Source organism: Spea bombifrons, chromosome 5 (assembly GCF_027358695.1).
Source record: "Spea bombifrons isolate aSpeBom1 chromosome 5, aSpeBom1.2.pri, whole genome shotgun sequence".
NCBI lineage: Eukaryota > Metazoa > Chordata > Amphibia > Anura > Pelobatidae > Spea > Spea bombifrons.
Window position 1 is genome coordinate 79084890 of NC_071091.1, and position 27510 is coordinate 79112399.

The 27510-nt window shown below is 39.0% G+C and overlaps 1 protein-coding gene across 1 annotated transcript; it reads left to right on the forward strand.

Moving 5' to 3' along the window:
- Positions 1 to 364: 364 nt before the first annotated feature.
- YES1 (YES proto-oncogene 1, Src family tyrosine kinase) lies at positions 365 to 27052 on the forward strand. Its single transcript, XM_053466144.1, has 12 exons — positions 365 to 814; positions 16790 to 17047; positions 19238 to 19337; positions 19728 to 19826; positions 20082 to 20185; positions 20617 to 20766; positions 21397 to 21552; positions 21858 to 22037; positions 24329 to 24405; positions 24485 to 24638; positions 24749 to 24880; positions 25419 to 27052. The coding sequence occupies exons 2-12, from the start codon at positions 16795 to 16797 to the stop codon at positions 25625 to 25627; spliced, it is 1614 nt and encodes a 537-aa protein (XP_053322119.1). The 5' UTR covers positions 365 to 814; positions 16790 to 16794; the 3' UTR covers positions 25628 to 27052.
- The last annotated feature ends 458 nt before the right edge of the window (positions 27053 to 27510 follow it).

The following is a 27510-nucleotide window of genomic DNA, read 5'->3' on the forward strand; positions in this document are numbered from 1 at the left end:
GTATAATTACAGGTTTTTTTAACGTTCCTGAATACACAAAGCAAAACTAATTGTAATGGAAAGTATATGCAAAGTTTGAAAGTAGCTCAAATCATGGCACAAACTCCAGTAATCCAACTGTTGGCGCTTCCAGTGGATTATAGTCGATGGCTGCATGTAACTACTTGGTGATAAACAGCAGTCCTGCACACAGACCTGCGCTGTAACTCGGGTTTCCGTGAGCACTTTCCCCTTATCTCCGAGGCTGTAAGGCACAATACAGGCAGCCATGTTGCAGGGCATGCTTTTATCGAGCTCCGCTGCCCCTCCTTCTCTTCCCAGAGAGCTGGGAGCAAACCATGCAAAGGAGGAGGAGGATCTGGAATCCCCACTCCCTACTGCGTTAGCGCCCGGCAAGTTTGCGCCCTGCTAGCGTTTGCCCCTGCACGCGGCACTCGGTGCGTCCACTACGAGTGATCCACCCGCTCTCCCGTAGTGTCCCTTCCTCCCGGTGTTAGTCCTCTTCCCCGCCCCCCGGGATATGTGATCCTCCGCACAGGAGAGGGTGGGAGAGGGATCAGGCTACAAGACCGGACCCTGGATGTGTCAGCCTCTGATTTCAGGAGGAGGAGGAGGAAAAGAGATCAAAGTGCACGGGCCAGGGATTCCTGGTCAACATGGAGTGAACGCAACAGCCCCGCTCCAGCGCTTCCGATGGCTGCTCAGCCCCTGCTAGTTTAACTGAGGAAGCGTAGAGATTCCGTGCTCCTTATCAAGCGGGTCTCCTTACTCTCAGGGACAAGTAACTTATGTGACGGGTGTGGAGCGCACACAGGTGAGAGCCCCCTCTTCCCCTATGCCCCGTCTCTAGTGCTGTATGTGTATTCGTGTGTAGGCTCGGCGTGTGTGATAATCTCAGCGCTGCCGTGCTTCTGGATCCCCATCTATATGCTTCCTGTATCGGGAAATCACGATGTGGAGTAGGCCATGCATCCCAGCCCTTCCTCCTTATTCCTCCTCGTTGTGGCCCTGAACAAACGTCCTCCCAAGGCCATACGGGCTTTCCTGTGGATCCTGTAGTCCAGTTTGTGAAATGAAGCCAGCTGGGCCCCCGCTCTTCCCTCCCACCCTCAGTTTGTTTTAGATTAGCGATAAATGTGCTTTGTACGACGCTGCCGAATATGTAGGTGCTTTAGTACAAATTTAAGGGCAACTAGTGTCCCAGATCAGTGTTGCTTCCTTGTTGGCTGTGCAATATCAACCTGTCCTCGGAGTTAAAGTGTGTTACAGGCAGTTCATGGTCTGAAGTCTTGTGTTTCATATACCTTGTATTGTATGGCTGTATCCTCCACTTTAATGCTGAACTAACCTTAACATGAAATGTATGTTTACTTTTATTTAGTGACCAGGCATACGTGGGTAATAATGTAGCTTATCTGGATACTTTATAGATATGTATAGTCACTCTGTGTGTGTAATATTTGTGTATGTAGATTATATATAAATATATATTCATAGGATGTTGCTGCTATTTCTAAGAGGTTAATCATTTCTACCGCAAAAGAGGAAATAAATCATGTAATCTTGCTTTTGACCCCCTTCCACATGAATAGTCATACAGGAGGAGGAGGAAGGGGATTCATTCATAACAAACCCTCACCCCCTCCTTCATTCTTTTCATACAAGTGAACTGCTGTCCTGTCTGATGATAGCCGAGAACAACTGTTTAGAAAGAATCAGTGGCTTTTTTCTTCTCTGGATTTGATTGAAAAGGACATAACAGGAGGGGTGATGAATGATTATCACTGTTGTGACACGATCCCCAACAAAGTGGGATTGGTCCATCCAGCAGCTGATTTTAATACCTGTAAAAAAAAAAAAAAAAAAAAAAAAAAAAATTAATAAATCCAGGTTCTGTGTCCAAAGAAAAATGTAAAGATGTATGAGGATATTTAGAACACTGCTCATTTGCCGACCCAATTAGGTTTATTCATTAAAGGGACAGTTTGCATGAGAGTTGTGGTTTGAAATCCCTCGCTTTACTATTTGTTGAATGGCAAGTTTTCCAGCAAGGACTGAGTAATTTAATGGGTGAGGAGACTCGCTGATTTAACATCATACATGGACTTCCTGCAACAGAGGCTCATTGCGGTTGGCCCCATAACGTCTAATGAAGGTGTGGAAACCAAAACTCTTCTTTCATCTCCCTTAGTTGTGTTGATTCAGTTAAATCATGCGAGAAGGGAAGTCCCAAATAAGTTTGAGCAGTTCTTTCAGACACTGGTTCTGCCAATAAATTTCTCTAATTACCTAGGGTTGTCCTTTCAAACTTTTAACACTTTTATTGTATGTACCAATGTTGCGGTAGAAACTGATGAAACTAGTACACCTAATGGGATTGTTATATTTAACGCCCATTAGATTCATAGCGCAGATATGATGTATTCTGTCACAGTGAGGTACACTGTACGGACCTGTATAGTATGGATCATGTTTATAAAGTAAGAGGATGTGGCTACAAGCCTTTCCCTACTTGCGATGAGTTACCGGTAGAAGGGAAGTACTTCCTGTTAGTCACTCTTTCTCCTGTTATCCCATTGTTGTTATATCATGCCTTGCTTGAAATGTTCAGGTTACTTGCTTTAAGTCCAAACCTAACTTTGGGAGATATAGATCGACTGATACAGATCTTTGTTTACCATACACCTGCAGGAGAGGATCCCGGATTAAGTTTCAGTTTTGCATTATGGCCTCCTGACAGGTGTGTGAGTCAGAGAAAAACAATTGTCTGCAAATCAAAGCCTAAAATCTCACAATAGAGATGGAAACCTATATAACCTTTTATTAGACTCTCAGGATGAGGACTGTGTACCCGAGGAGAAGATAGGCCAACTAACCTATCTTTTGAGATGAATTCTTTTTTTTGTGAGTCTACATTAGCTTGGACTTCATACCACACTTCACGTTCACCAGCCTCACATTTAGCATAACTAAACCACTAGGGTAACAATTAGAGAAAACTTTCATATTGGCCCTGATTAATAGAAAAACAGATTTTCCTGCACATTGACAATATGGTTAAGCTCCAAAAACTATTTCTATTAGGTCTAAGGCAACGCAGATATCTAGAGTATGACCAATTTCATCTGCCCATGTTCTGCTTCTCCTAAGCATGCACATTTTAAGCTGCAGGAAATAAATGTTATTTTGTACTTGTTAAGGAAATGCATTCTCTTTTTTTTAAGGATCTGTGATAAAGGGAAACATTAAGAATTTTAAAAACCTGTTAAGTAACATGCCTTAGATTTACTTTAGATTAAAGTATCCTTGTGACACAAATGGCCAAATTGGACCGTAGAGGGGGAACTCCCGTCATCGTCATCACTAACAATCTGTTTTGGAATGAAGTATTACTATGAACCCTACTTTTTATCTGTAACGGGGGTAAATGTGAGAGTAACTCTTTTTAATTGCCTGCTTGCCTCTATAGTCGGTGTGTGTCGTATATATTCTTTACCTGCCTTTAGGGTGACCGTATTATAAAAAGGGGAGGGGAGAGTGGTGTTGTGTTATCTGTGGGAATTCAGAAGACACGTAGGCGCATAAGGATATCTATATTGACTGAATGGAATGTAAAAGAAGGGGAAGTTCTGGGAAAAAATATTCTCCCTCTGCATATAATACAGTACTATATACAGAAATATAGGCTGTAAAAAAAAAACTTTACATGTACCTGGAGGCTGCCGTTGTTTTCAGCCATGTGATATTTTGGGTGACTTTCTCTGCTGAATCACAGCACCAAGCTGATTCTTTATGGCAGTGCTAATATCACAAGTCCAAAAATGTTTGATTTCGTTTTAGGACGCTCTTCAACTTAATTCTGTAACAAGCCTGAAGAAAAGACCCAAGTTGTCTTTTCTGACCACGTAAACAGCAATGTATTTATGTTGGGTGCTGTCCTTGGCCTGACTAAGGCCAGCTGTCCTCTTTACTGCTTGGTCTCTAAGGGACACGTGGAAGGCTTGCCAACTAGCCACAGCCCCCCACAGTGTAAGTGGGCCAGTAGGGGAGATCAGAGATCTCCATTGTTGCTGGCCCATTGAACAGTGGTTCATCAGAGAGCCTGATTGCTCATTAGTGCCCGTTACAAAGGACATTACCAGTTATGGCACATTCTTGAGCCTTCATGGTTTTCGCTTTTTGTTAAATATGATTTTCCTCAATGTCTTTTCACTGTAGGTTCACGGACAGTGCTTGTATAGACTTTTTTTTTTTTTTTTCCCCCCATGCACCTGCCCAATGATGTTTTGTTCTATGTTTGTTTTTCCTCTTTTATATAGCAGACCCTTTTAACATTGGTTAAAGCATATTGTATCTCTATGTGATATATGGAGATCATTGTGCAAAGCAAAGACCTTTTAAATATGAGATTTTGTTTCCGTCACGCAGGCAGGGTGTGGAGTTCCTGAACATCTTCCTGCTTTGGAACTCTATTCTCATATTTGTTTTACATAGAAGCAACATACTGCATTCCATGTGACTTCTAAACACATTATTTTTCTGCTCCAACTTAAACTGGGCCAGAATTTTTTTTTTATATAGTGTATTGACTGATTGCGTTTTATAGTTGCTGTCATCTGAGAAACAGTTACACACCTTGTTTATATCTGGCTTTGTGTTTGTGTCCGCCCAGGTTCTATTTATTCTTTTTCTTGAGATTTCCCCTTCTTCAGTGTATTGCTTTTCACTAAAGCTTTTTGCACTTGTTTTTCTCCTTTCTATTTATTGAAGCGGCCTTATGTTCACTCCTTTATCTTTAATTTTTAAATGCATAAAGGTAAGTTTTTGAAATTTCCAAATTAAAATATAAAAATTTGGTTCACTGGTTCAGCATTGTGTTCAGAATGACAGTATTATGACAATAAATTTGTCAACTACATACTTTAGGCCTATGTGGCTTTATGTTGAAGTGAAAAGTAATCGTTTATTATCGTATATAGTGGAATATCAAAACAGGTATTAATACAAATTATTGTAGGCCATAGGAATGGCCAACCATGGGTTAAGAACTAGATTCTTAGCTCCGTGATGTACATATGTTCGTGTGTGGGATGTATGCTTTAGATAATCTGTGATCTTTACTGAATTTCTATGGTGACTGACAACTGTTAAGGCTCATTTCCAAACATTTTTAGATTTATTTCACGCCGTTCAATCAGCACGTGTTGATTTTTGCCCGTTTTCCTGCTATAACACAACCTTGATCCAACAATCAATCTATAAATCTATCCTATCTCAGTTTAATGATTGATGGATACACTGTCATTCTCCTCTCTTCTGCACTAAAACAGAAAGTCCATAAAATGGATGGAAAGTCAGATTACCTAACAACTCCATTTATTGCACTGATTTAAACCAGCTTGTAGCTCGGTTTGATGATCCTCCGGCCCCCTCCTCTCGGCACCCGACTGAGCCAGGGGTTTTCCTAAATAGGACTGCTGCGTTTCTCCATCCTCTCACGATTCAGGAAATTGTTTTGAAAATACATTTACTTTGTTCCAAGAAGACCTCTTGGAAATTGTATTGTAATAGAAGGAACACCAGCCAGCTGGTCAATTTTTCATCGGTTCCCAAGCAGCCACAGGCTATATTGACTTGCCATGTAATCAAACGTTGGAGGTAGCATGTAAAGACTGATCGTAAAACACAACAGCAGAAAAAAGAAATGTAAGAGAAGACTGACTGTGGGATATCCTGTGAAATCATCTGTACTTTCCACTGCAGGAACCTCCCTTCTCCTCTTCCAGGCTTTTTTCTTTGATTAAACAAACAATAGAAGTTCCTGTAAGGTAGTTCTTCAGTCTCTGCCGCTGGAAATTCCATAACACAAGCTGTGCTTCTCTGACGCTTTAATGTACTTTTCTGCTGGCCGCCAAAAGTATGTGACTGATGGTATTGATGTATTTCATGCCTCTCTCCTAAGATCAGAGTGAAATGCGAATATACAAATGTATTCTCACTTAAGACTCCGTGCTCCTTCTTACTGAAATAAAAGCGGTCCGAATTGTTAGAGCCACGTACATCTCCCTTGTACGGATGTGAGATGAGCATGCAGTTATACCGTATCCAAGCCGTTAAGCAAGAGGTTCTTCTCATATGTATAGCATATATTATATGATATTTAGATTGTGCTTTAAATTGATTTATTAATCTGAATAACTTGTTCTCCTTATTTTTGATTACAACATTCAAAAGTATATTTGATTCACTTGCTTATGCAGAAGCTGGACATGGTACAAATATTAAGTCAAGAATATATTTTTTTTATGCAGCGTATCTTACAATACATACGTTCAAAGAGTATGACAAAACTAAAATTGACAGACTTAAGACAATTGGATGCATTTGGTAAAGAGGGCCCTGCTTCTAGAATATAATAGTATTTTTCATTTTTCCCAGGAACGATGTACAAAAAGTATTCTGAATAATTAACAAAATGGTTAACCCAACAAAACACTTTGAACCCTTTGCATGGGATGTGTTTTATGAGCCAGGTGCTCTTGTATGAGCAACACAGCTTGTTTCACACACAGGAGGGGTTGTGCCTCCTATTGAGATGGGACTTTGCAGATGTTAACATTACAAAATACATTGTATGTTACAAAAAAATGAAACATGGTAATTGAAGTGAGATTTTTAATATGATTTGAACCTATTTTGGGTAGAGCTCAGTCCCTCTCCTGTTGCATCTCTGTGCAACAAAAAAGAGAAGTCAAGAACACTTGGATTTTGGTGAGAATACAAAAAGCACTACATTTATAAGGAATAATAGGAGCACAAACGACTGGCACACCTTTAGCCTTGGTGGAAATGTTGTTGTTGTTGTTTCCCTGAAATACTAGTAATAGCTGACCAAAAAATGTAATTTGGGCAAGACAACCATATATGAAGGTAGTCTGCCCGAGAGGGCTGGCACTTCCCATATCTGTCGGTGGCATTGGGGAAGCATCACAAGACCATAGCATGACCTGTTGAGTAATATGCAAAAGCTTTCTAAATGTTTTTATTGATAGATCCAGATAGATCCATCTAAATCACTCAACTGTGACCCGATGTAGTAAGGGTCAGAAGAGGATAGACATCCAAGACTGAAACAACCTATACACAAAATGTGATATATGCCCCCAACAACAGTCAGCTCTTCACATTTAAGGTGTGCTTTCCATTCTAGAATAAAGTGTCTGAAGCTGTGGGGGGTATACAAAGTCTGGGTTACCAGTGATATGGAAAAATAGAATACCAGACTTAGACCTCTGTACTTTGTTAATCACCGCCAAGCCTTGGTGTACAGTTCTTCTTGAAGCTGCGTTCTTTACTGTTGAAAGCTACACCTATTCTTACAGCGAGGCCACCTGAATACAAACCATTAGGGGAAAAACACATTCTTCTGTATTTTCCATAAGTTTGTCATAGTAGTGCAAGTGTCTTATATGGCCCTCCTTTAAAGTACAGATGCCTGCCAACAAATATACATGGAATCCCTCAGTGTCAAGATAATTATCATGCTATGTCGCATTTGATAAACAGGGTTTGACCAGTTTCATTCAGCCAGGCCTGCCACCAGGAAACCACCTTACACTAATCACTAAAACTTAAACAATAAATAAGTAAAACTTTTAAATTGGTGGTATTTGGTTTCAGGCGTTTTAGCAGTAGAATCTTTCCATTGCATTGGATAATCTAAATGTATTCTCCTTATCTCTTTTCTTGATTGCTTTTCCTTTTGCATACCTTGGTTTGTAAGTGAATTCCAATGGAATTACTTCTAGGCAGGAATGAAACATTTACTGGAAAACATTTAAATCGCTAAAACCTTTTTAGCACAAAATACATTGTATCAGGAACCAGGATGGACTGGAGCGTCTCTGACCATTGCTTGCTGCCTTCCTTATAGTATAAATTGGCTCCGGTTCTCCGAGTAAAGTATGCTTCTCTAGGAAAGTCTCCCAAAGAACCTTGCCACCAGTAATGACATGACACACCAGTCAGGATGCTAGTGACACACAGATTTTATTGGGAAAACACTGGGGTTTTCAGGACAGGTGAATAATGGGAACACTGATTAACCACACGGGACATACATTGATTTGCCTGCTTCTACCTCTAGTAGTAGTTTGAACATGAAGGCCGAGAATTAATTTAGTTTGGCTAATAAGTTTGAATGTGGGAAGGTGAGACACAGGGACTTCTGAATGGATAGGGGCTAAAGGTGGTGACTAATTGGAACTGTCCCTACAACTTCAATTGGAAATATGAACATGGCCATACTGATACCACAGAGATTCACATGAGCGCAGGCAGGGTTATCGGAGTAACACAACTGCAGTCTATAATTACGATATAATTATAATAGCAGGAATACCATAACTGATAATACAGTAACGGGATCATATCCTAATGCATAATATACACACATTCACATATATAATCCTTTTATTAAGGTATCTAGTCTGTCTACTAAGGGACTGTTTAATACCGGAGTCCTTTAAATCCATGTAACCGTTCCCCTTGCTGCAGAAGCCCTAAAGCTTTAAAGGGACAGAAAAACTAAGAAAATTTTCAATGGCTTAACATTTTTTTTTACTATGAATTACAGGAAATTTTATGTGATACTTCAGATTTTTGTGCCTTTTTTTTTTGTTTTAAATTTACTTTGTCTTCAAATACGGCTTTGCGTCTGAAGAAGTGTTTCTGTAGTGATGTTTGATTCAGATGCGTTCCTAGTGTCTGTGCCATTAAAAATCTAAATGTAGAAACAAACAGGGTTGCTTTTCTCAGATATTTAAAAGGCTTCGAAAGGCTTTGTGACCAAAAATAAATAAGGTGTGGTCCATGTCCTGGAAACGGAATTGTATCCAACAGCAGGAACCTACGCTCGACAATCTGCTTCTGCCGACATTTGAGTAAATAGATTGAACAAGCAAAACCTGCGTTTTATCGACTTATACTTTCATTGTTCCTAATAACTGGAAAACCAACTTTCCAGGTACCATGTTTTTAAAATAACTAGGTTGGGAAACTGAGCTGTGCAACTTTAACTAGTGACCTAAAAGGATTGAGATAAAGGATATATTGGTTAAACAAAACGAAGCCTGTTTGTGTGTGGGATTACCGTTTGCCAAGAGCAGGTTAAAAATGACAAGGTGACATTCTGTAGGGAAAGAAGTTTCATCTATTGTGCAATTGCTAGCTTAGTGACACAAGCTAGCTATTAATTTTATGCTGATGGATAAATGTGGCTTCTGTCAACCGAGTCATAGGACAACCGTTGCACTGTGGGTGTATGGAAAGTCTATCGGTATACGGGTTTAACACACCTTGAGACAAATATTTAGCAGCGGATGTTGGAACACTTTAGATGGTTAGAAAGTGGAAAGGGGGTAAATGACAAGAACATTTAAATCTGTTAAGAGGTTAAAATAATACAAAGGAGGCAAGCTAGATGGAACTAGAAGTAATAGAGTTTCTTCTGTGATAACAAGTGGGCATGCTTCTATATATTTATTATTATTATTATTATTATACATTATTATTTTTATTATACTTATACTTTATTTATAAAGCGCCGACAGATTCCACAGCGCTGTACAAAGAAGAAAATGTTACGGATAACGACAAGTACAATACAGCAAATGGCATACAGATACAAGAGGCATGAAGGGCTCTGTTCCCGCAGGAATTTACAATCTAGGTGGATACGATTATATAATCTATATAATTAGCAGTGCGAAAGGTTTAGTTAAGTGCTGTGCTGCTGCTAACTCTGTGCAAAGTATAGATTCTGCTATTTTTATGTTTTTGTTTATTTTGTTATTTTAAATACAAGGGAAATGTTACCGCAACTTTTAACATACGTTTCCTTTGGCATTTAAAGGCACTTATGTTTTTTTTTTTTTTATTTTTTTTTTTCTTCTCAAGTGTATTTTGTCAGCTGCAATTCAGCGTTTGGTAATCTGAATTCAGAACTCTTTAAAATAGAAGTTACTCGTTGGAAGCCTGTATAGTGGATGTAGCTTGTATGGTCCTTTCGACTTGCTTATGAACTTTATGGTGACATTCATTCTTATGATGGACTGGGAAGAAGCTGCATCCTGTCTGGAGATGTTTTGTTGGTGCTGGTGGGGAGAGAACTCCACATATACAATAACAAATGGAAAGATAGGGTTTAACCCCTTCAGTATATAGGTTTTGCAGTCTGTCCTAGACTGCATCTAACCCATGACTTGGTTTTCATTACTTCTGCTGTTGGGTTTGGCATTTATTGTGAAATAACAAGGATGTGGTTTGTTTTTTTTACCCCTGTATCGCGTGATTGGCTTAACTTGCCCTGAAAAAATATAGGTATAGTTTTTCCGATGCAAAGTGTAACCTGTTTATACTTGTCCCCGGAGTGCTACTCTAATGGGTCACACGTTGGCAGTGTCCAGTTTGGGGAGATGTCGTCTGATCTTGCTTGAGCAGAAAAACAAAAAAGGTCATAAAATAATGCATTTTTACACCCGTATTCTTAGCCTTGGCACTTCCAAATTACTTTTTCACCAAAATTAAGTGGTTCTAGCTTTATTTCTTAAGGTATGAACAGTGAACAGTCGGGATGGACGATGCTATGAGAAATGCTTTGGCTAGCAGTTCTCAAGCTGTGCATTTTGTGTCTCCAGAGGGAACGTTCTTCTGTTCATTATATTAAAATATTTTTGCTATTAAGAAGTGAGGTGTTAGATCTTAGATACTTTGTTTTTCTTCAATAATTTGGTTTAAAAAAAAAAACAAAAACTACAGTCATGTAATTATTGAAAGCAATTTGAATCCGATTCATACAGTATTGCAGGGGCATCTTAAGGTCACGGTGGTCTCAAAGGACCAGTGCTGATTAATCAAATGCTTCAAAAGAAGACCTGTTATCTGGTCCTTCCTGAGACGGTCATTTTTTGTTCATGCCATGTCCAGCCTTTGTAATTTTCGATCATGACCCATACCTAATTTAACTTAAGTTTAGCTTTGGGGGAGCCAAGTTCAACATTACACACACACACACACACACACTAACACATATAGAAACTGAAGGTGACTGAAGCTATATACAGAAAATTTATAGTGCCGGTTCTAGTGAAACAAGGGTTTAATTATTCTACGTAAGGAATATGAGTGCTTACAAAGATTCATGGGGATTCATTTTCATTAAGTTCAGTTATATGTTTGTAGAGGTGCGGCATGTAATTATGACTGCTTTGTGTTTATGACAGTACTTACAATTTGCAGAAATTGCAAAATGCCGGAGCAGTGTTTTTTTTTGGGGGGGGGTCCCTTCTTTCCGTTAAATTAACAATGAGCATTAGAGTACTTACTCGCTTGTTTGAGGCAGTAGACTGTCCTTTGACACAAACAAAATAGGAACTAGAGTGTCCCTTTGGAAGGTATCCCCCTGATGTACTGACGGTCTGAAAGTAGTGTGATAAAACTGCAAATCTTAAATAACAAAACAATTTATACAAATGGATTCAGGTCTTTTTTATATATATTTGAATGATGTGGATAGTCTTGGTTCTCTGTAATCTTCCTTAGAAAAATCCAATAATATGTAAACTATCCTCAACCAGGAATATGTATAATGTTCAAATGCATAAGGAAAATATTTGATGTCATTTTTTTTTTTTTTTATGGAATTCAAATCTTATACACATTTGCCAAATATAACTTCCATGGACAATCCCCAGCTGCTATGTGAAGATGCGATATCTACTCTTATATATCATCTATGTCATATATTATTTGTTAAAGGTATAAAACAATTGTCACGCGGTTTGCGTACCAGTGTGCTGCTTAGGTCTGCCAAGGGTCCTTTATTTTACAAGGAATTCTAATGTCTGCTATTCCTCCTAAGCTATTTTTCCTTATTTTATCTCAGTTGAAACAAACCTAATTGCTACGTTTCTAATGAAAAAAATGCAATGTTCAGGCAAATTAACCACCTCCTTTATTGCTGAATGTTTTGATTTTTGTTGTGGATGAAACTCTAACCACTCAGTGAAAAAAAGACCAGCGTCAGCTGTATTTGGAGTTTCACATTAACCATTAGCAGATGTTAGTATAAAAAATATTATAGAAAAAGGAAACTTTCGTGGGTCAACGCTGGACTTCAAATATAGGGACAATGTTAAAGGGACAGTCCAACCATTATTAGCACGTTGTTGCATATGATAGCGGAGTAGTCCTTTTTTTTCTCTAATCCACGGGGGGGGGGGGGTCTGCAGAATCCTCCAATTGCATTTGCCACTTTTCCCCTCCCCCACAGCTATGCATCTCTGTGCACATGATCTACTCACCTACCATCAGCTCCAGCGTTTGCTCTGAAGTGCAGTGGTCCGTTTAGACTCCAGTATGTATGTTGAGTTCAAGACTGGACTGGACTGTTTCTTTAATAGTAACACATTTTGATAGTTCCCATAACTGTGTCCCCACTGTTTGTCCTTGTTATCCACAGTGCTTTTTTTAGAGAAAAACCAAGAACCACTTAGTCCTGCTCCTTCTGTCTTGATGATATGGTAGCCTGTTTATCAGATCATTATATCAGATGGCTGCACCAAGGTTCAATGGTGAACCGTGCCTCTAGGGGAGATTGGCAAAATACTTCCTCACTATTTCTCTATGAATTGTGCACCACCAGTGAAGAAAATTCTTCATGGAACCAAATACCTGCCCCTTTAATGTGATTTTACTTTTTTGCCCATTTGTCTAGGTCATCGAGAATCGGGGGGGGGGATCTAGAATGTAAGTGAACTGCAGCTGTCGTTTATGTAACCATGTCATATGCAGTGTCAAGAGGATTGTCTTTAACTGGCATATGTTCTGCAGTTGCTTGGTCGCTTCCATCTCAAGTAGTGAGATTGGGCTCTGTGCGCTTACTTACTGAAATGCACGTGAACCGAGGTGACTCAGCCTGTGAGTCACTGGGGAGTGCATTGTGCCTTGTAAAGAATAACTACGCATTGTAATAGAACCAATCTAAGGCAATTGAGATGTAAATGACGTTTTGAAAAATGGTATTTACATAGGAAAAACAGAATGAAATCCCATATACAAAAGAGAAGTGCGAAATCTCCTACTATGTTTACGTATTAGTATACCAGTGAGGGAAAAACTCTAATCCTACGCACACAGAAAAAAAAATCTAAAGTGGAAAATGAAGGACAAAGCCAGTATAACTTTAAACAACAAAGAAATGGGAGCAGGACCAAACTGAGGACTGTATTTAGCGATAACACATACTGAAACTAGCCTAAAACACAATGCGGAACAGATAGTGAAACCGCCCTAAAATCACTGCGGTGCACTTGGACAGGAATCCAAAACCAAACATACCCCTGGGGTGTATTTGCAAAGGGTACAGCTTCATCAGCTTGTGTTCCGTTTTTAGGTTATATGAAGGGAAGAAACGTAGTCTTACTCTTTATGTGATGACTTTAGGTGAGCCATTTAGTGGTCACCAATGCCCTTCTCATATTACTATTTTATAGATTTTAGTTAATGAAAAATGAATAAACAGAGTGTGTTCAGCAGAATTGTACATTGTTTTGTTTTTAATAGTCTTCTTTCAAGACTTTTTCTCCTGGACGTTAAGGTAGGCTGAAAATAACCCCATGGTCCAGATGTTCAGAAGTCTGCATGTCTAAAGTGAATTATTAGGGAATGTGATCAGTATCTGTAACAGTTTTGTTGGCCTTCAGTTTATAGATACCATTATTTGTTGTCCTTGTTGTAATGCGGTAATTGTGATCGCCTTGTCTCTGGAGTAAACGGTATTCAGTAAAGTTTTTTTTTTTAGTTATGTGAATGATATTTTAGCCTTGTAGTAGAAGCCGGAAAAAAAGTTGCAGTTCTAGTTGCAATGGTTATCCGACCCCCACGAGACTCCTCTGCAGTTCAGCCAACCATAACACCAAAAGAAAATGTTTGTTTATACATATCTGCCAAATATAACAAGAAAATGCAAAACAGCAGAAAAAATCTTATTGAGATAATTAATGTGTAGCTGTGTGAAAATTTGGGGCTACCCTGGCAAACGTGCTTGTTTTGCCCGGATTTGGCCATTACATTTGCAGCACATTAAAATATGTGCAGATGTGTCAAGTTTTTATCTTGATCGCTGCATAGGATCTGTTATCCTTTGTCCAAACATGTGCATAGAAGTGTAATATTAAAACCTTTACTTATTCCATAGGTAAACGACAGCTCGGAAAGGAACAGCTATTAACAGGTTTCTATTCCTTTTTATGAAGGAGATTTAGTCCGTTCTGAATTGCCATGCTCACCCTACCAAACAGATATTCAGAATCGCGTTCCTCCTTGTCGTTCCCTGGTGTGGATAATTTATAGTATATTGCAGTAAAGGTTAAAGTAAGACCGGACAGGTTTGTGAATGTGAGAGAGGAGCATTCATTAACACACTAGATGAATTATAGGAACAGACCCAAGGCAAAAGTATTATACCCTCTATAATAGCGATATATATTTATGATGCGTCCCTTTTAGTCTAGCAGTTGGATATAATTATCTGGAGATGACATTTGTATCAAAAGAAACTTCTGGTTTCTATTATTTTATATATATATATATATATATATATATTTGGTTTTTTACTGCCTGTTTTGTCTAAAAACAACCCCAAAAAAGCTGCTATAGCAAATGTGTTTCTTGGCAATGCTGCCTTACGTGCAGAGAGGTCTGTTTTGACGGGGAAGAGCTTCTTGAGTAAATGAGATTAGCGTACATAAAGGCTGTATATTCACAAAACAAGGAGCTTGAACCCTTTAGCCCCCTAACATAGTTGTGTACTATAAAAGTAAACTATCTTCCATTCAACATATGTAGGCTGGGAGTTGCAGTCTAACAAAGCCAATGTACAACAACTAGCATTCATTACATAACATATATACATATATATTTTATTCTTGAACACATGGCCATGATGCAGCCAGGTGGTATTTCCAAATGTGGCCTATTCCTCCCCAGCAGGAGGCACTGTATAATATGGTATGTTCACACCTGCTGCTGAAATTCCTGACAACAGTTGTCTAAATGACGATGGAAGAATGCTTTCCTTCTTGTGGGCTGATCTCCAAATCCAATGTGATATATGGTGTTCACCCTCTGAAAGCCAGGTCTAGCATTACTCGCCTGTTTTGTATGGCTGAAGCCACAATGTTTGTGTGTATTTTGTTATCGCTGTCAGGAATAGCTCCGTTTTTAACAGAAGTATCATTAATGCCCTCGGCTTTTGAAGACTGCTTTAGAGAGTACCTCATTACGCTATCACCTGCCGGCACTAAAGCATCTCCTTTGTGCTTTGCTTTACAGAATGCTATACTCGTAAATGTCCTCTTGAATAGAAGAACAAGAATTTCTTGGATTTTTTTTTTGCTTTGGTCACGTTACTGTGGAGTAAGGCACCCTTTACAATTTCATTTTATCGAGGAGAATAAGGCTTCTGCCTACTACTGCCAAGAAAAAGGCCGGCCATTACAGTAATAAACTACTTTAAAATCCAAAGTGATCTTAATACTTGTGTTTATATATCATTTTCTGCCTGTTCTGTCAAAAAAGCTGCTATAGCGTATGTGTTTATTGGCAATACCATCTTTCATGCAAAGAGGTCTGTAGAAAGCTTTTCTGATTACAAGTAAGCTCCTTAAATGATAAGTCTTGAAATCCTTTTCTTAAGTGCTGCGCCAAACCTAAACTCAAACCGTCTTGGGTGCACACAAATGCAGGCTCTGTGCTTAACATGCAGCTCTCTGGAAACCTGAAAACCCCACGTTATTTTAGGAAAACGTGGTTTTAATCTCATACTAGTAAGAAACAAATGGTGGAAGTTCTCCTTTAAGAACCCAGCTAGAGGTCATTAGTCAGTATACCCCGGGGGGGGGATACTGCACCTACCGCAGACCCAATACTTAGGTTGTGGACTAAAGGTTTTTTCTATATTTTTATTATTGCTATATTAGAATTCATCAGAAATGTTCCATACAGTCCCAGCAGCTGTGGACTGTGTGGGAGAAACATGATGTAAGTACAGACCCGTGAAGATATTTTCTAAACCTAATCAGGCTGAAGCGATTTCTAAAAATGCAAAATATGGAGACAATAAAATGACTAAAATTTGTTGATTGGGAGAATAGTCCAACCTTTAGAGTCCCCTGAAAGTTTGAACTGTTAGGAAGAGATTGTGCAGACTTGTTTAGCTCAGCTGCTGTGACATCAGGGCAGATGTTTTACATTACTGTTGGGTTGAGTTTTCAGTCCTAGTGATCAAGTAATTCCCGAAGACTGCATCAAACTGGGATGCGATACAAACGTGACACATGGTAGTGCTCACCAGTTAATATGTCAACTTCTACTGATGCCACGGGTCTGGGCAATCTGTACTTCAAGGGTATTAAAGGAGATGATGATATTAGATATGTGTGTTTTGCCAGCTCTTGCCACCGATGGGGAAATTAGTCATGTACTTGTAAACTAAATGTCAGTTACACTAAGTGAAAAACATAAGATATACTCTTAATATATGAATTAAGTTCTGCCAAAAGCCACAAAGGCAACCGTTCCCCTTTAAATACTCTGTAACATGCATAGGTACGAGCAGCAAGACTATATCATGCTTACAGTGCATTCGACATGGAATGTATTCAGCGTTTTGTTCTGTTCTGTATGGCTGTGTTTCTTTGTTTTCATGTACACCATTTCTCTCATATAGGTATCATGGGCTGCATTAAAAGCAAAGAGGATAAAGGGCCATCTATAAAATACAGGCCAGAACCTAAACAAGACCCAATCGGCCAATATGGAGCTGACCCGACACAAATGACACAGTCTCCTGCGGTTAAAGGACCTCCAACAAACTTTAACAGTCATTCCATGACGCCATTTGGAGGCTCTTCGGGGATGACGCCTTTCGGGGGAGCATCGTCATTGTTTTCACCTGTTCCCGTTCCTTATCCAGGAGGATTAACGGGTAAGCTCTAATGTGCGTTATGTTGCTTAGTTTTCTAAAGACTACATCCAGGTATGGTTGTGTAAAGTAATTCAAATTAAGCAGCCACATGATTCATGGCTAGAAGCAGCGCCAGTTCTCGGTGAGTCATGCGCGGGGTCCCCCTTCTGCAATCTCATGCTTGCTAATACAAGAAGAAGCTCATAAACCCAGTTTTGTTTACAACATTAAAAATATACTTTTGTATAAATCCTTTAACAACGGTTTTATTAAACCTTGTCAGCATGTTGGCGGAGCTAAAGTTTGTGAGGGCCCCCCCCAGCATGCGCGCTCAATAGAGGCTGCCTATTTCCCATTTTTTCATATGTCACCATGGTTTCAAGCAGCTATATTGGGATATTATTATTTTTTTTTATTCTGAGAGAAGGTGCCAGTTGGTCGCAGACCGATCATCTGCATTCTCTTCTTTACAGAGGAAGCCTCAACATTTATCTGTAAAGACGAGACTTTCCTCTTTAGCAGAATTCTTGTATATAGTTCAGCATGTATAACGTCCATTGGGGGAAGTTGGGCAGCTGCTGGTCAGCTCAGGAGAATATTGCTGTAAAAAGCTTTATTATTGTAATTTTTTTATACAAACACATTTTTTGTGTCTCGACTGCCCAGCTAAAGGCTTAGGGCAGAATAATTGCCGTGCTTCAAGTGTCAGTTTTATTCTCGAAGTGAAATAATGACCTTGTGTTTAATTGTGAAAACAGTCTGCATGTTATGCCTTACAGTTTGATGGAAAACTCACTCGTCTGCCCACAATTTGATATGCATTTTAATGATGCCCTTGAAAGTGTTAGGCCTGTCATTTTTCTTTTTTTCCAAGGTATCTAATAATTCTGCTTTACTTTCCCTGTGCCTTAGAGATTTTGGCATGTTTATTTTTACATAATAGATTGCCCATTGTCCTTTTGTGCTAGTATGTTTCACTGTGTGTAAATATTAATTTTTACTCTCGTATAGTAATAGCGCTGAAGAGTCTGCTGACGCCATATAAACGTAATTTACTGTGTGGCAGTAGGGGAAATAGTATACACGTTATTCAATCCTAGAAAAAAAATCATTCAATATTAATACCAGTCGAAGATGTTACATAAAGCTCTAAAAATTGAGTGACCGCTAAAAAATTTTACGTGGCAATTCCCAATCAGAGGGTCTAGTCAGGCAAAACGTTACTTTGCAGTTCCATACACTTGGTAAACCCATATTAAAATAAAACCCACCTCACATGTACACAGCAGGGAGAGGATCTGTACGATTATTCCTCCCCATTGATGTGTCTCTGTCCTTCCTCACACAGATCTCTGCTCTGCTTCTGTGGGGTTAATGTGTCCAAAACCATTACCAATTTCTATTTTTTATTAATGAATTTAGTTGCGCTAAAAGCTGTGGCGGTGGCCATATCCTGTTCAACACAAGCAGCTGTGCTAATGGGTCAAGAGACTATTTCCCGCTGGTGGCTTCCGTTTGAGGCATCTGAGCCGTAACAAACAGTTATTGCTGGACTCTTTTTTTTTTTTCTTGGTGTTTTTTTAAATTATTTGTTGTTACTACTTCCAAATTGTGAACCGAAATGCCACTTGTTCTTGCACTTTGGTTTATAAGTGCAAAGAGTAGTCTGGCCGCTGGTACGGTTACAATCACAGAATATGATCGAGTATTACAACTAGAAGTTCCAGACTCTTACTTCAAGGTGATTAACCAATAGTGTAGTTAGGGATCAATACATAGTAAACCTTTTATATGTATAAAATAATAATATATGTATATGTGTAATATATAATATTATATATTAGTTTCTTTTTCTATCCATTCAACCCTGAAGTCAGTCTGTGCAGTGGGCACCTTAGGCAGACTAACATGATGGGTCTTGAAAAGGAAATGGGGTTAGCAAGAGTGCACAGTGTTTCACAGAGGAATACTCTGCGGAGGTTATGAGTGCTTATTTAATTATTCATTGGGCAGTATACATAAACATGTCATATTCTGGATTCTAACTAAAACATAATGGTTGTTTGAGGCTTGCCATTGCATGTTCCACATTTTACAATACAACATTAATGTTGTTCTGTATTTTATGTCTTTATAATGTCTATCTGTCATGTTTTTGATATCACTGGTAATATGACTAAAGCTGTGAGTTATCTTTGTTCCCTTTTCCAGGTGGTGTTACTGTTTTCGTGGCCTTATATGATTACGAAGCTAGAACAAATGAAGATCTTTCATTTCGAAAAGGTGAAAGGTTCCAGATCATAAACAACACGTGAGTCATATTTTATACCCCACAAATCCAAGTCTATGGGTTCCATGTGAGCAATAGGGATTTTGACTTTACTTTGACAACTAGCCAAGATACTCTATTTCCTGAGAACTGGAGTTCTTTTGGCGCTGGTCTACTTCCTAATGTCGTCACATCCCTCTGGGACACTGTTCTGAGTAGCAGTTCTAGTATGTAAAACAAGGTGGACTACAATTTCATATTGAGGTTTTCTGTGCTAAAGCTATTTCCTGGTGACTTAGTTTCAATAAATTCCTGATGTTACTACCTTTTGTGTACAAACTGTTAAGGCTTGAAATCTATTGTGAAGTTGGCACTGTTGAAACGTTGATGCTTTGTAAAGGATACTACAGTATATGCATTTGTTTTTTGCAGGGAAGGGGACTGGTGGGAAGCAAGATCCATCGCCACTGGAAAAACTGGCTACATACCTAGTAATTACGTAGCCCCTGCAGACTCCATACAAGCTGAAGAGTAAGGCATCATTTATTAAACCAGCTTTTAATATCTGATGGGAATATTGTTACATATGCCTACATTCATATTCAGTTATTCAAATTTGGCTGTTCAACACTATTTGAGCCACCATTCGGTGATAAGTCTACATATCATACCTGTCCAGATTGCACACGAGGAGGATGTTCAAAAATACCATGTGTCCATACTCTTTCCCCATATTGCCTGAGCAGTTTAATGCACAAAAGTTACATAGTTTTCTTGTATTTGCAGGTGGTATTTTGGAAAAATGGGTAGGAAGGATGCCGAGAGATTACTGCTAAACCCCGGAAACCAGAGAGGAACCTTTCTAGTTCGTGAAAGTGAAACCACTAAAGGTACTCTATACCTATCCCACTGTTCTACCTTTACAAACATATAGTATATCTGTGGCTCATAAATAATGTTATGGACATTGCATTAATAGACAGAGCAGTAGAATATTGTTGGAAAATTAAATCTAACTGCCAGAGTATAACTAGTTATGACAAACGTAGCTTGCTAGAAACACAGAATCGAAGGCTATTAAAATGGTTATAGTCAATCGGCAGGATTCATCATGGATGAATAGTTTCTTTATCGCATATGTAGTATAAAAGGCCTCTTAGCCGTGGACCCTCCATTGATTTAATCCGGTGCATCAGCCAAAATGGCCTCATTTGAGATTATTAAATGATTGTACAACACATTGTTTTTGTTTGTATCCCAGAAACATAACGTTGCTACAACTAAATGCTTTAGTAATCGGACAATTTCGTTTTCCTTGCAGGTGCATATTCCCTTTCCATTCGTGACTGGGATGAGGCAAGAGGCGATAATGTGAAACACTACAAGATCAGAAAACTTGACAATGGAGGATACTATATCACTACAAGAGCACAGTTTGACTCACTACAGAAACTGGTTAAACACTACTCTGGTAAGATATGTCTCGTTAGATCTCGGTTAAGTAAATCACTTTCTTTACTGCCCTAAAAAGAAGTGTGTAATGAGTGACGTGTGAAATGTTTTTCACATAATCGCACACGTGATCAGATGTAACCGTACGCTTACTTCACACAATGGTTTTCTTGTAGGTTTTTGCAATCCTTGGTTCTGCTTTAACGTGCTGGTATTATACATCTCCCTTTAGTTTAACCTGCTATACCTTTTCCTGCAACTACCCAACCCTGTATTCTCATTATGATAACAGGGAGACGAGCAGCATTGTCCTTTTTAGCCTTTAAACGCTCCCCTCCGTTGGTGTCGGTCTCAGACTTAATGGCAGTCTAACATAATGCAGAGGTAGTCTCTCCTGCATCTACCTTGCGATGCTTCTCCCAAGAAATCAGTTTCCTAACGCCTACTTAACTCCTTAACCATGGCAACGATATCATTTTCACAAGCTTTAGGCATATGCTTGTATGTAATTCTTGAATTGCTTGAATTGCAAGCGCTGAATAAGGCATGTAGGTTCATTTATTAATTCTCTACCCATGCAATTCATATTCTTTTAGCTAATTGTTTATATACACTGGCTTACGTATTTTACATTTTATTTTTACTGTAGAACATGCCGATGGATTGTGCTATAGACTCACAACAGTCTGTCCTACTGTAAAACCACAAACTCAAGGACTAGCAAAGGATGCTTGGGAGATTCCGCGAGAATCGCTGCGGCTTGAAGTTAAACTGGGACAAGGATGTTTCGGTGAAGTGTGGATGGGTAAGTGTAAATTCTTTGTCTGAACTTTAAATTTCAGTAAAATAATAATGGCAACATTGTGTGCTGCTTTATGACATGGAAATTTGAAAAAAAAAAATAAAAAACAAAACGGATCATAGAAACATTTGTGTTGTATCTTTGTTGTATTCAAAACCACGCCTTACACATCTGAACTAGCTTCCGGCACCATATGGCCATAAATAATGTCCACCCTCCATGTAATGCTGGGGCTTCCATGTTTTAAATAATAAATTACAATGTTTTGCATGTCATGATGTGTCATTAGTCATTGCCTTGCCCCTTAGGAACTTGGAACGGAACAACAAAAGTAGCCATTAAAACACTAAAGCCTGGAACTATGATGCCTGAAGCTTTCCTACAAGAGGCACAAATCATGAAAAAACTGAGGCACGACAAATTGGTTCCTCTATATGCAGTTGTTTCCGAAGAGCCAATCTATATTGTCACGGAATTCATGACAAAAGGTAAATTTATGGGGTTTGAAAAGGTGTTTGTCTATGTGCAATACACCCTAAATCCCTCTAGACTGTAAGCTAGTTTGAGCAGGGCCTCCTCACCTGTTGTCTCAATTTGTTACATTACATGCTACTTGTTATGTCCGGTCTACCCATTGTACAGCGCTACGGAATTTGTTGGTGCTATATAAAACAATAAATAATGTAATTCATATGCGTAATGGAAGGTTTTATAGACCATCCTGCAGTAGCCATGTTCCAGACAAGTAGAATCCTTGTTTTTGTTCTTTTTAAGACACTAGGGGGGGATTTACTGTGTATATGACATCATATGATTTTACAGTGTACAGATATCTATTTGGTCCATCCTTTTTTTAACTGAAGAATTTGTGGTTTGCAGCTTGGCCAGTGGATTTTATTGTACTATGTCAGGGGTGTCCAAGTTTTTTCTGCAGTGGGCCACTTCATCAGAATTGTATACGTGCGCGGGCCACACTCATTTTTCACTGTGACAAAAAATATGGCCTTTAATAAAATATGCAGATTAAAATAAAGTAAAATGACACAAAACCTTTACTCTTCCTCTCACTGATTTCTGGGCCTAGAAAGTTTTGCGACTACAAATTCAGGATTCCCTAGATTTATTCTAGGGATGAACTACAATGAAAATTCTGGACCAAAACATTCAGGGTTCACTTAGCCAAAACCGAAAATGGCCCCCACCTTTAAAAATAATAATAAAAACTCACATTTTTAATAAAAGTAGGTAACACACAACTGGACAAAATTAGCAATATGACTTGGCAACCAGTAAATGCTGGCAACCCAGGCAACCAGTAAATGCTGGTACCTAGGCATGATGGGACTGTGCTCGCTGTGATTGCTGTTAGCAATCACACTCCTATCATGCCAAGTCAGCCAGTACATGCTGGTACAGGGTGGCTGTAAGTGATGTGCAGACCCCATACTGCTGGCAGCATCACTACAGAAGGGGGGCAGCTAACTAGGTTTCAGCATGTACTGGCTGACTTGGCATGATAGGAGTGTGATTGCTAACAGTAGTCACAGTCCCATCATGCCTAGGTTCCAGCACTTACACATCCATCCAGTAAATGCTGGAACCTAGGCATGATGGGACTGTGATTGCTGTTAGCAATCACACTCCTATCATGCCAAGTCAGCCAATACACGCTGGTACAGGGTGGCTGTAAGTGATGTGCAGACCCCATACTGCTGGCAGCATCAATACACAAGGGGGGCAGCTAGCCAGATTTCAGCATGTACTGGCTGACTTGGCATGATAGGAGTGTGATTGCTAACAGCAATCACAGTCCCATCATGCCTAGGTTCCAGCACTTACAAATCCATCCAGTAAATGCTGGAACCTAGGCATTATGGGACTGTGATTGCTGTTAGCAATCACACTCCTATCATGCCAAGTCAGCCAGTACATGCTGGTACAGGGTGGCTGTAAGTGCAGACCCCATACTTCTGGCAGCATCAATACAGAAGGAGGGCAGCTGGCCAGGTTTTTAGCATGTACTGGCTGACTTGGCATGATAAGAGTGTGATTGCTAACAGCAATCACAGTCCCATCATGCCTAGGTTCCAGCACTTACACATCCATGCTATCACACACACACACACACTCATTTATTCATATAATCATTCATTCACAGATTCATTCCCTCAATCACACACACTCATTCAAACACCCTCCCCACCCCCTTACCTGCTCTGCAGCTCCTCGATGCCGCTTACAGACTTCAGCAGGGGGCGCGGCCTCCCTCTGCCTTCTCTGCTAAAGCACAGAGGAAGTAGGATGTCACGTGAACTCCGCTTCCTCTGTGTGCAGTCCAGAAGACCCTCCCACAAGTAAGTAGCAGGGCTTGAGGTGCGGCTCGCGTAAGATCGGTTGCCCTGGCTGCCGATCTTACGCGGGCCGCACCTCGAGGTCTCGCGGGCCGCATTTGGCCCGCGGGCCGCATGTTGGACGCCCCTGTACTATGTGATCTCAATATACACAAAACTGCACATTGGCATTTTCAGTGTCTACAAAACAATCATAAGCTAGCTAGAGATCCTAGAGATCACTCTAATGTGAGGCATCTATTCGCCTACGACCAGCATTACAGATACATGCACTTCATGTAAAATGGTATAAGTCCTTTGCTTTTTATATATATATATATATATATATATATATATATTATATATTATATATATAATATATATTCAGTTTGCTGTAATATGTACATGGAATAACAGCTAAGACTTAATAATTTTTGTACTTTCAACAGGTAGTCTGCTTGACTTCTTAAAAGAGGGAGATGGGAAATATTTAAAGCTGCCACAGCTTGTTGATATGGCTGCACAGGTAAGCAGAGTTGGGCACCGGGTGCCACATTTCCAGAGGACTAACTAAATGTCATGTTAACACAATCCTTATCTTTTAGATTGCCGATGGTATGGCTTACATTGAAAGAATGAACTACATCCATAGAGACCTCAGAGCCGCAAACATCTTAGTGGGGGATAATCTTGTGTGCAAAATTGCTGACTTTGGCTTGGCAAGGTTAATAGAAGACAATGAATACACAGCTAGACAAGGTACCTGTAAAAACTTTTGTTTTTCTTTTTTTTATGACCAATTTGTCCCTTCTAGACACGTCATATCCTATGAACGCTGCCCTGTTTATATTATAATTTTATTATTATAGGAGCAAAATTTCCAATCAAATGGACAGCCCCCGAGGCAGCTTTGTATGGACGGTTTACTATTAAATCAGACGTATGGTCCTTTGGAATACTCCTGACAGAGCTGGTCACCAAAGGAAGAGTGCCATATCCAGGTATCACGTTAGTTGACAAAGTCTTCATACCTAACTTTACTATCCTTTTTATGGAAGTACCTGCCTCATTGAGTCTTCGATTTAAGATACCTTATTTGCAATCTGTGGGTATCCAATATTGACCTTGTAGTTTTAGTTCTATGCTGTTTCTGTAATATTGTTGTTCCTGGAAATGTATTTAGTAGATTTAGTTTAGTACTAAACTTCTGTTCTGGATCTATGACAAAGGCATCACTAGGCAGAAATACATTCACAGCCCTGCCAAGTCTTTAACGACTGCAAAAACATCGATTGCGGAAGTAGCGAGGCTTACAGAAAGGGTCTAAACCAGACAAATGGTTTTGGGTGATCTGAGGTCAATGGAAACTTTTTCCAGCTCATCAACTTAATTTTGAAGGCCATCCCCTGGCAAGTTATTTTTGCAAAAAGGGATAGATGCCATACAAATGTAAGTTAGAGGAATTGTTTTGTTTATTTCCTTGTTGTTTTGATGTATACATAATTACTCGGACTCATGACGTGGCGTTTGTTTTCTCAGGCATGGTTAATCGTGAGGTTCTGGAGCAGGTGGAGCGTGGGTATAGAATGCCATGCCCTCAAGGTTGTCCAGAATCTCTGCATGAATTAATGAAGCTGTGCTGGAAGAAGGACCCTGATGAAAGGCCAACTTTTGAGTATATTCAGTCCTTTTTAGAAGACTACTTTACTGCCACAGAGCCACAGTACCAGCCTGGAGACAATCTATAAAGACTAAAGGAAATACACATATCTGCCAAAAGAAGAGGAGACGGGCCTATTTTAAGGGAGAAGAGTGTGAAAGGAAAGTTACAATCAATCTGCATGCTTACGGCAAACTGGAAAAAAGTGCAGCTGCACAAAACCACTTTTAAAGTATTGTAACCTAATGGACAAATTAATGTGATTCTGCAAATGTCCCACAAAGAGTTTGTTAGAGGATTTGCAAAGGCTTAAAACGTGCAGTGGGCCAGCCCGGGGATGGGCTACCCACATTTAATTCTGTGAGTGACCATTTCAGGTTTACAAAACGCGGTGGGACCAAACATTTCATTCCTGTTCCATAGAGCGTTTTTTTTTTCCTTCTTTTTAATCCCATAAAGATGACTGACATGGAGCACAACAATGTTAATCCTTTCACTGCCAGATACGGTAAACTGTCAGTGAAGGGCGTTTTTTGTATTTTTATTATTTTTTTCCAATTCTCATCCACTGTAGGTTATTTCAGGTTTTTCATTAAAAATACATAAAAATATAGAGTTTGTGGTCATCTATTTTTTATATATAATTTAGAGGGATTTTTTGTTTTTGTTTTCTTTCTCTCCCCCATCAAAATTCCAATTTGGATAATCAAATGACATGATTATGGACAGTATGTCACAGTAAAAAAAAAAAATCCCCCAAGTGCAATCAAAAAGTATTTTTTTATTTTAGTTTTTTGGAAATTAAAGGGGGGAAAAAAAGGTTTAAGTAGCAGATGCATACAATCAAGGGGCTGATGCTGATGGCCACTAGATCAGGGATGCATTTAAATAGCACTTTGGTATTTGGTTGATCAAACATGGATTGGAACATATCTTGCGGTGCGGAGTGTTTGGAAATAAAATGTGAATGCTTTTTTAGGCTGTTTTCAAAGGTTGTTGGCTGATCACGTCTCGTAAAGGATTTCCTAATTTCATCTGAAACGTATCGGGCAATATATTTTTTAGTTTGATTGTTTTTCTCAATGATATGCTCATTTGACAATAAAATATCAATTCTGCTCTGCTAAACCCACAACACATTTGATATTGTAATTTATGATCTTACGAACAATCTCGGGTTTGATGGGTAACTGAAAACAATTTCTGTTTACACGGACTTTTATTTTCCCTTTTGAGTGAACATTTTTAATGTATGTGCCATTCTTCATCAATATTGCTGTCGTTTTACTTTTAACGACTTACAAACAAGTCGTTTTTAAAAGGGCTTTATATGAACACTAGGGAATTGTATCTTTTTTATAAATCTTTTTTCAAGCCAATTTAAATCTGTGTAAGTTTGTGTATTAAATTCAATTAAGGAGGAGCACGCTATTGGGCAGAACAGATGACGGCCGTGTTTTTAATACTATAGAGTCATGTTATAACACTTGTATAGTAAAAAAAATAAATAAAACACCGAGTCTGTTTATTTTAAATGATTGCGCGAATACACATCTAATAAAATGGTAGATTATGGGTTCATACTGGATATCGGTATGTAGAAACGAAAAAAAAAAAAAAATATTTTTTGGCAATGTTTTTTTTTTTTCTGTAATCTTTCGCACCCGTAGAGATCTGCATTAAATGCTCCAAAAACAGCCATAAGTAAAAATGTAGCCACTGTTTTGTCGATCCCTAATCCGGATGGTTTATTGATGGGTAAATGTAACTTGCTTTTGTGAGCACCTATGTTATTCTGAAGAGCATCTCGGATATAGAATAAACAGGATTTGGCAGCAGGTTCAACCCGTTTTTCCTCCTGTAAAAACCTCAAACCTTATTTGGTCCTGGTCTTATATTCAATATAACCATATGCTTATCCCATGCATTTTTTTTAAATCTCACTGTATTTACCTGTATTATCTATAAAGT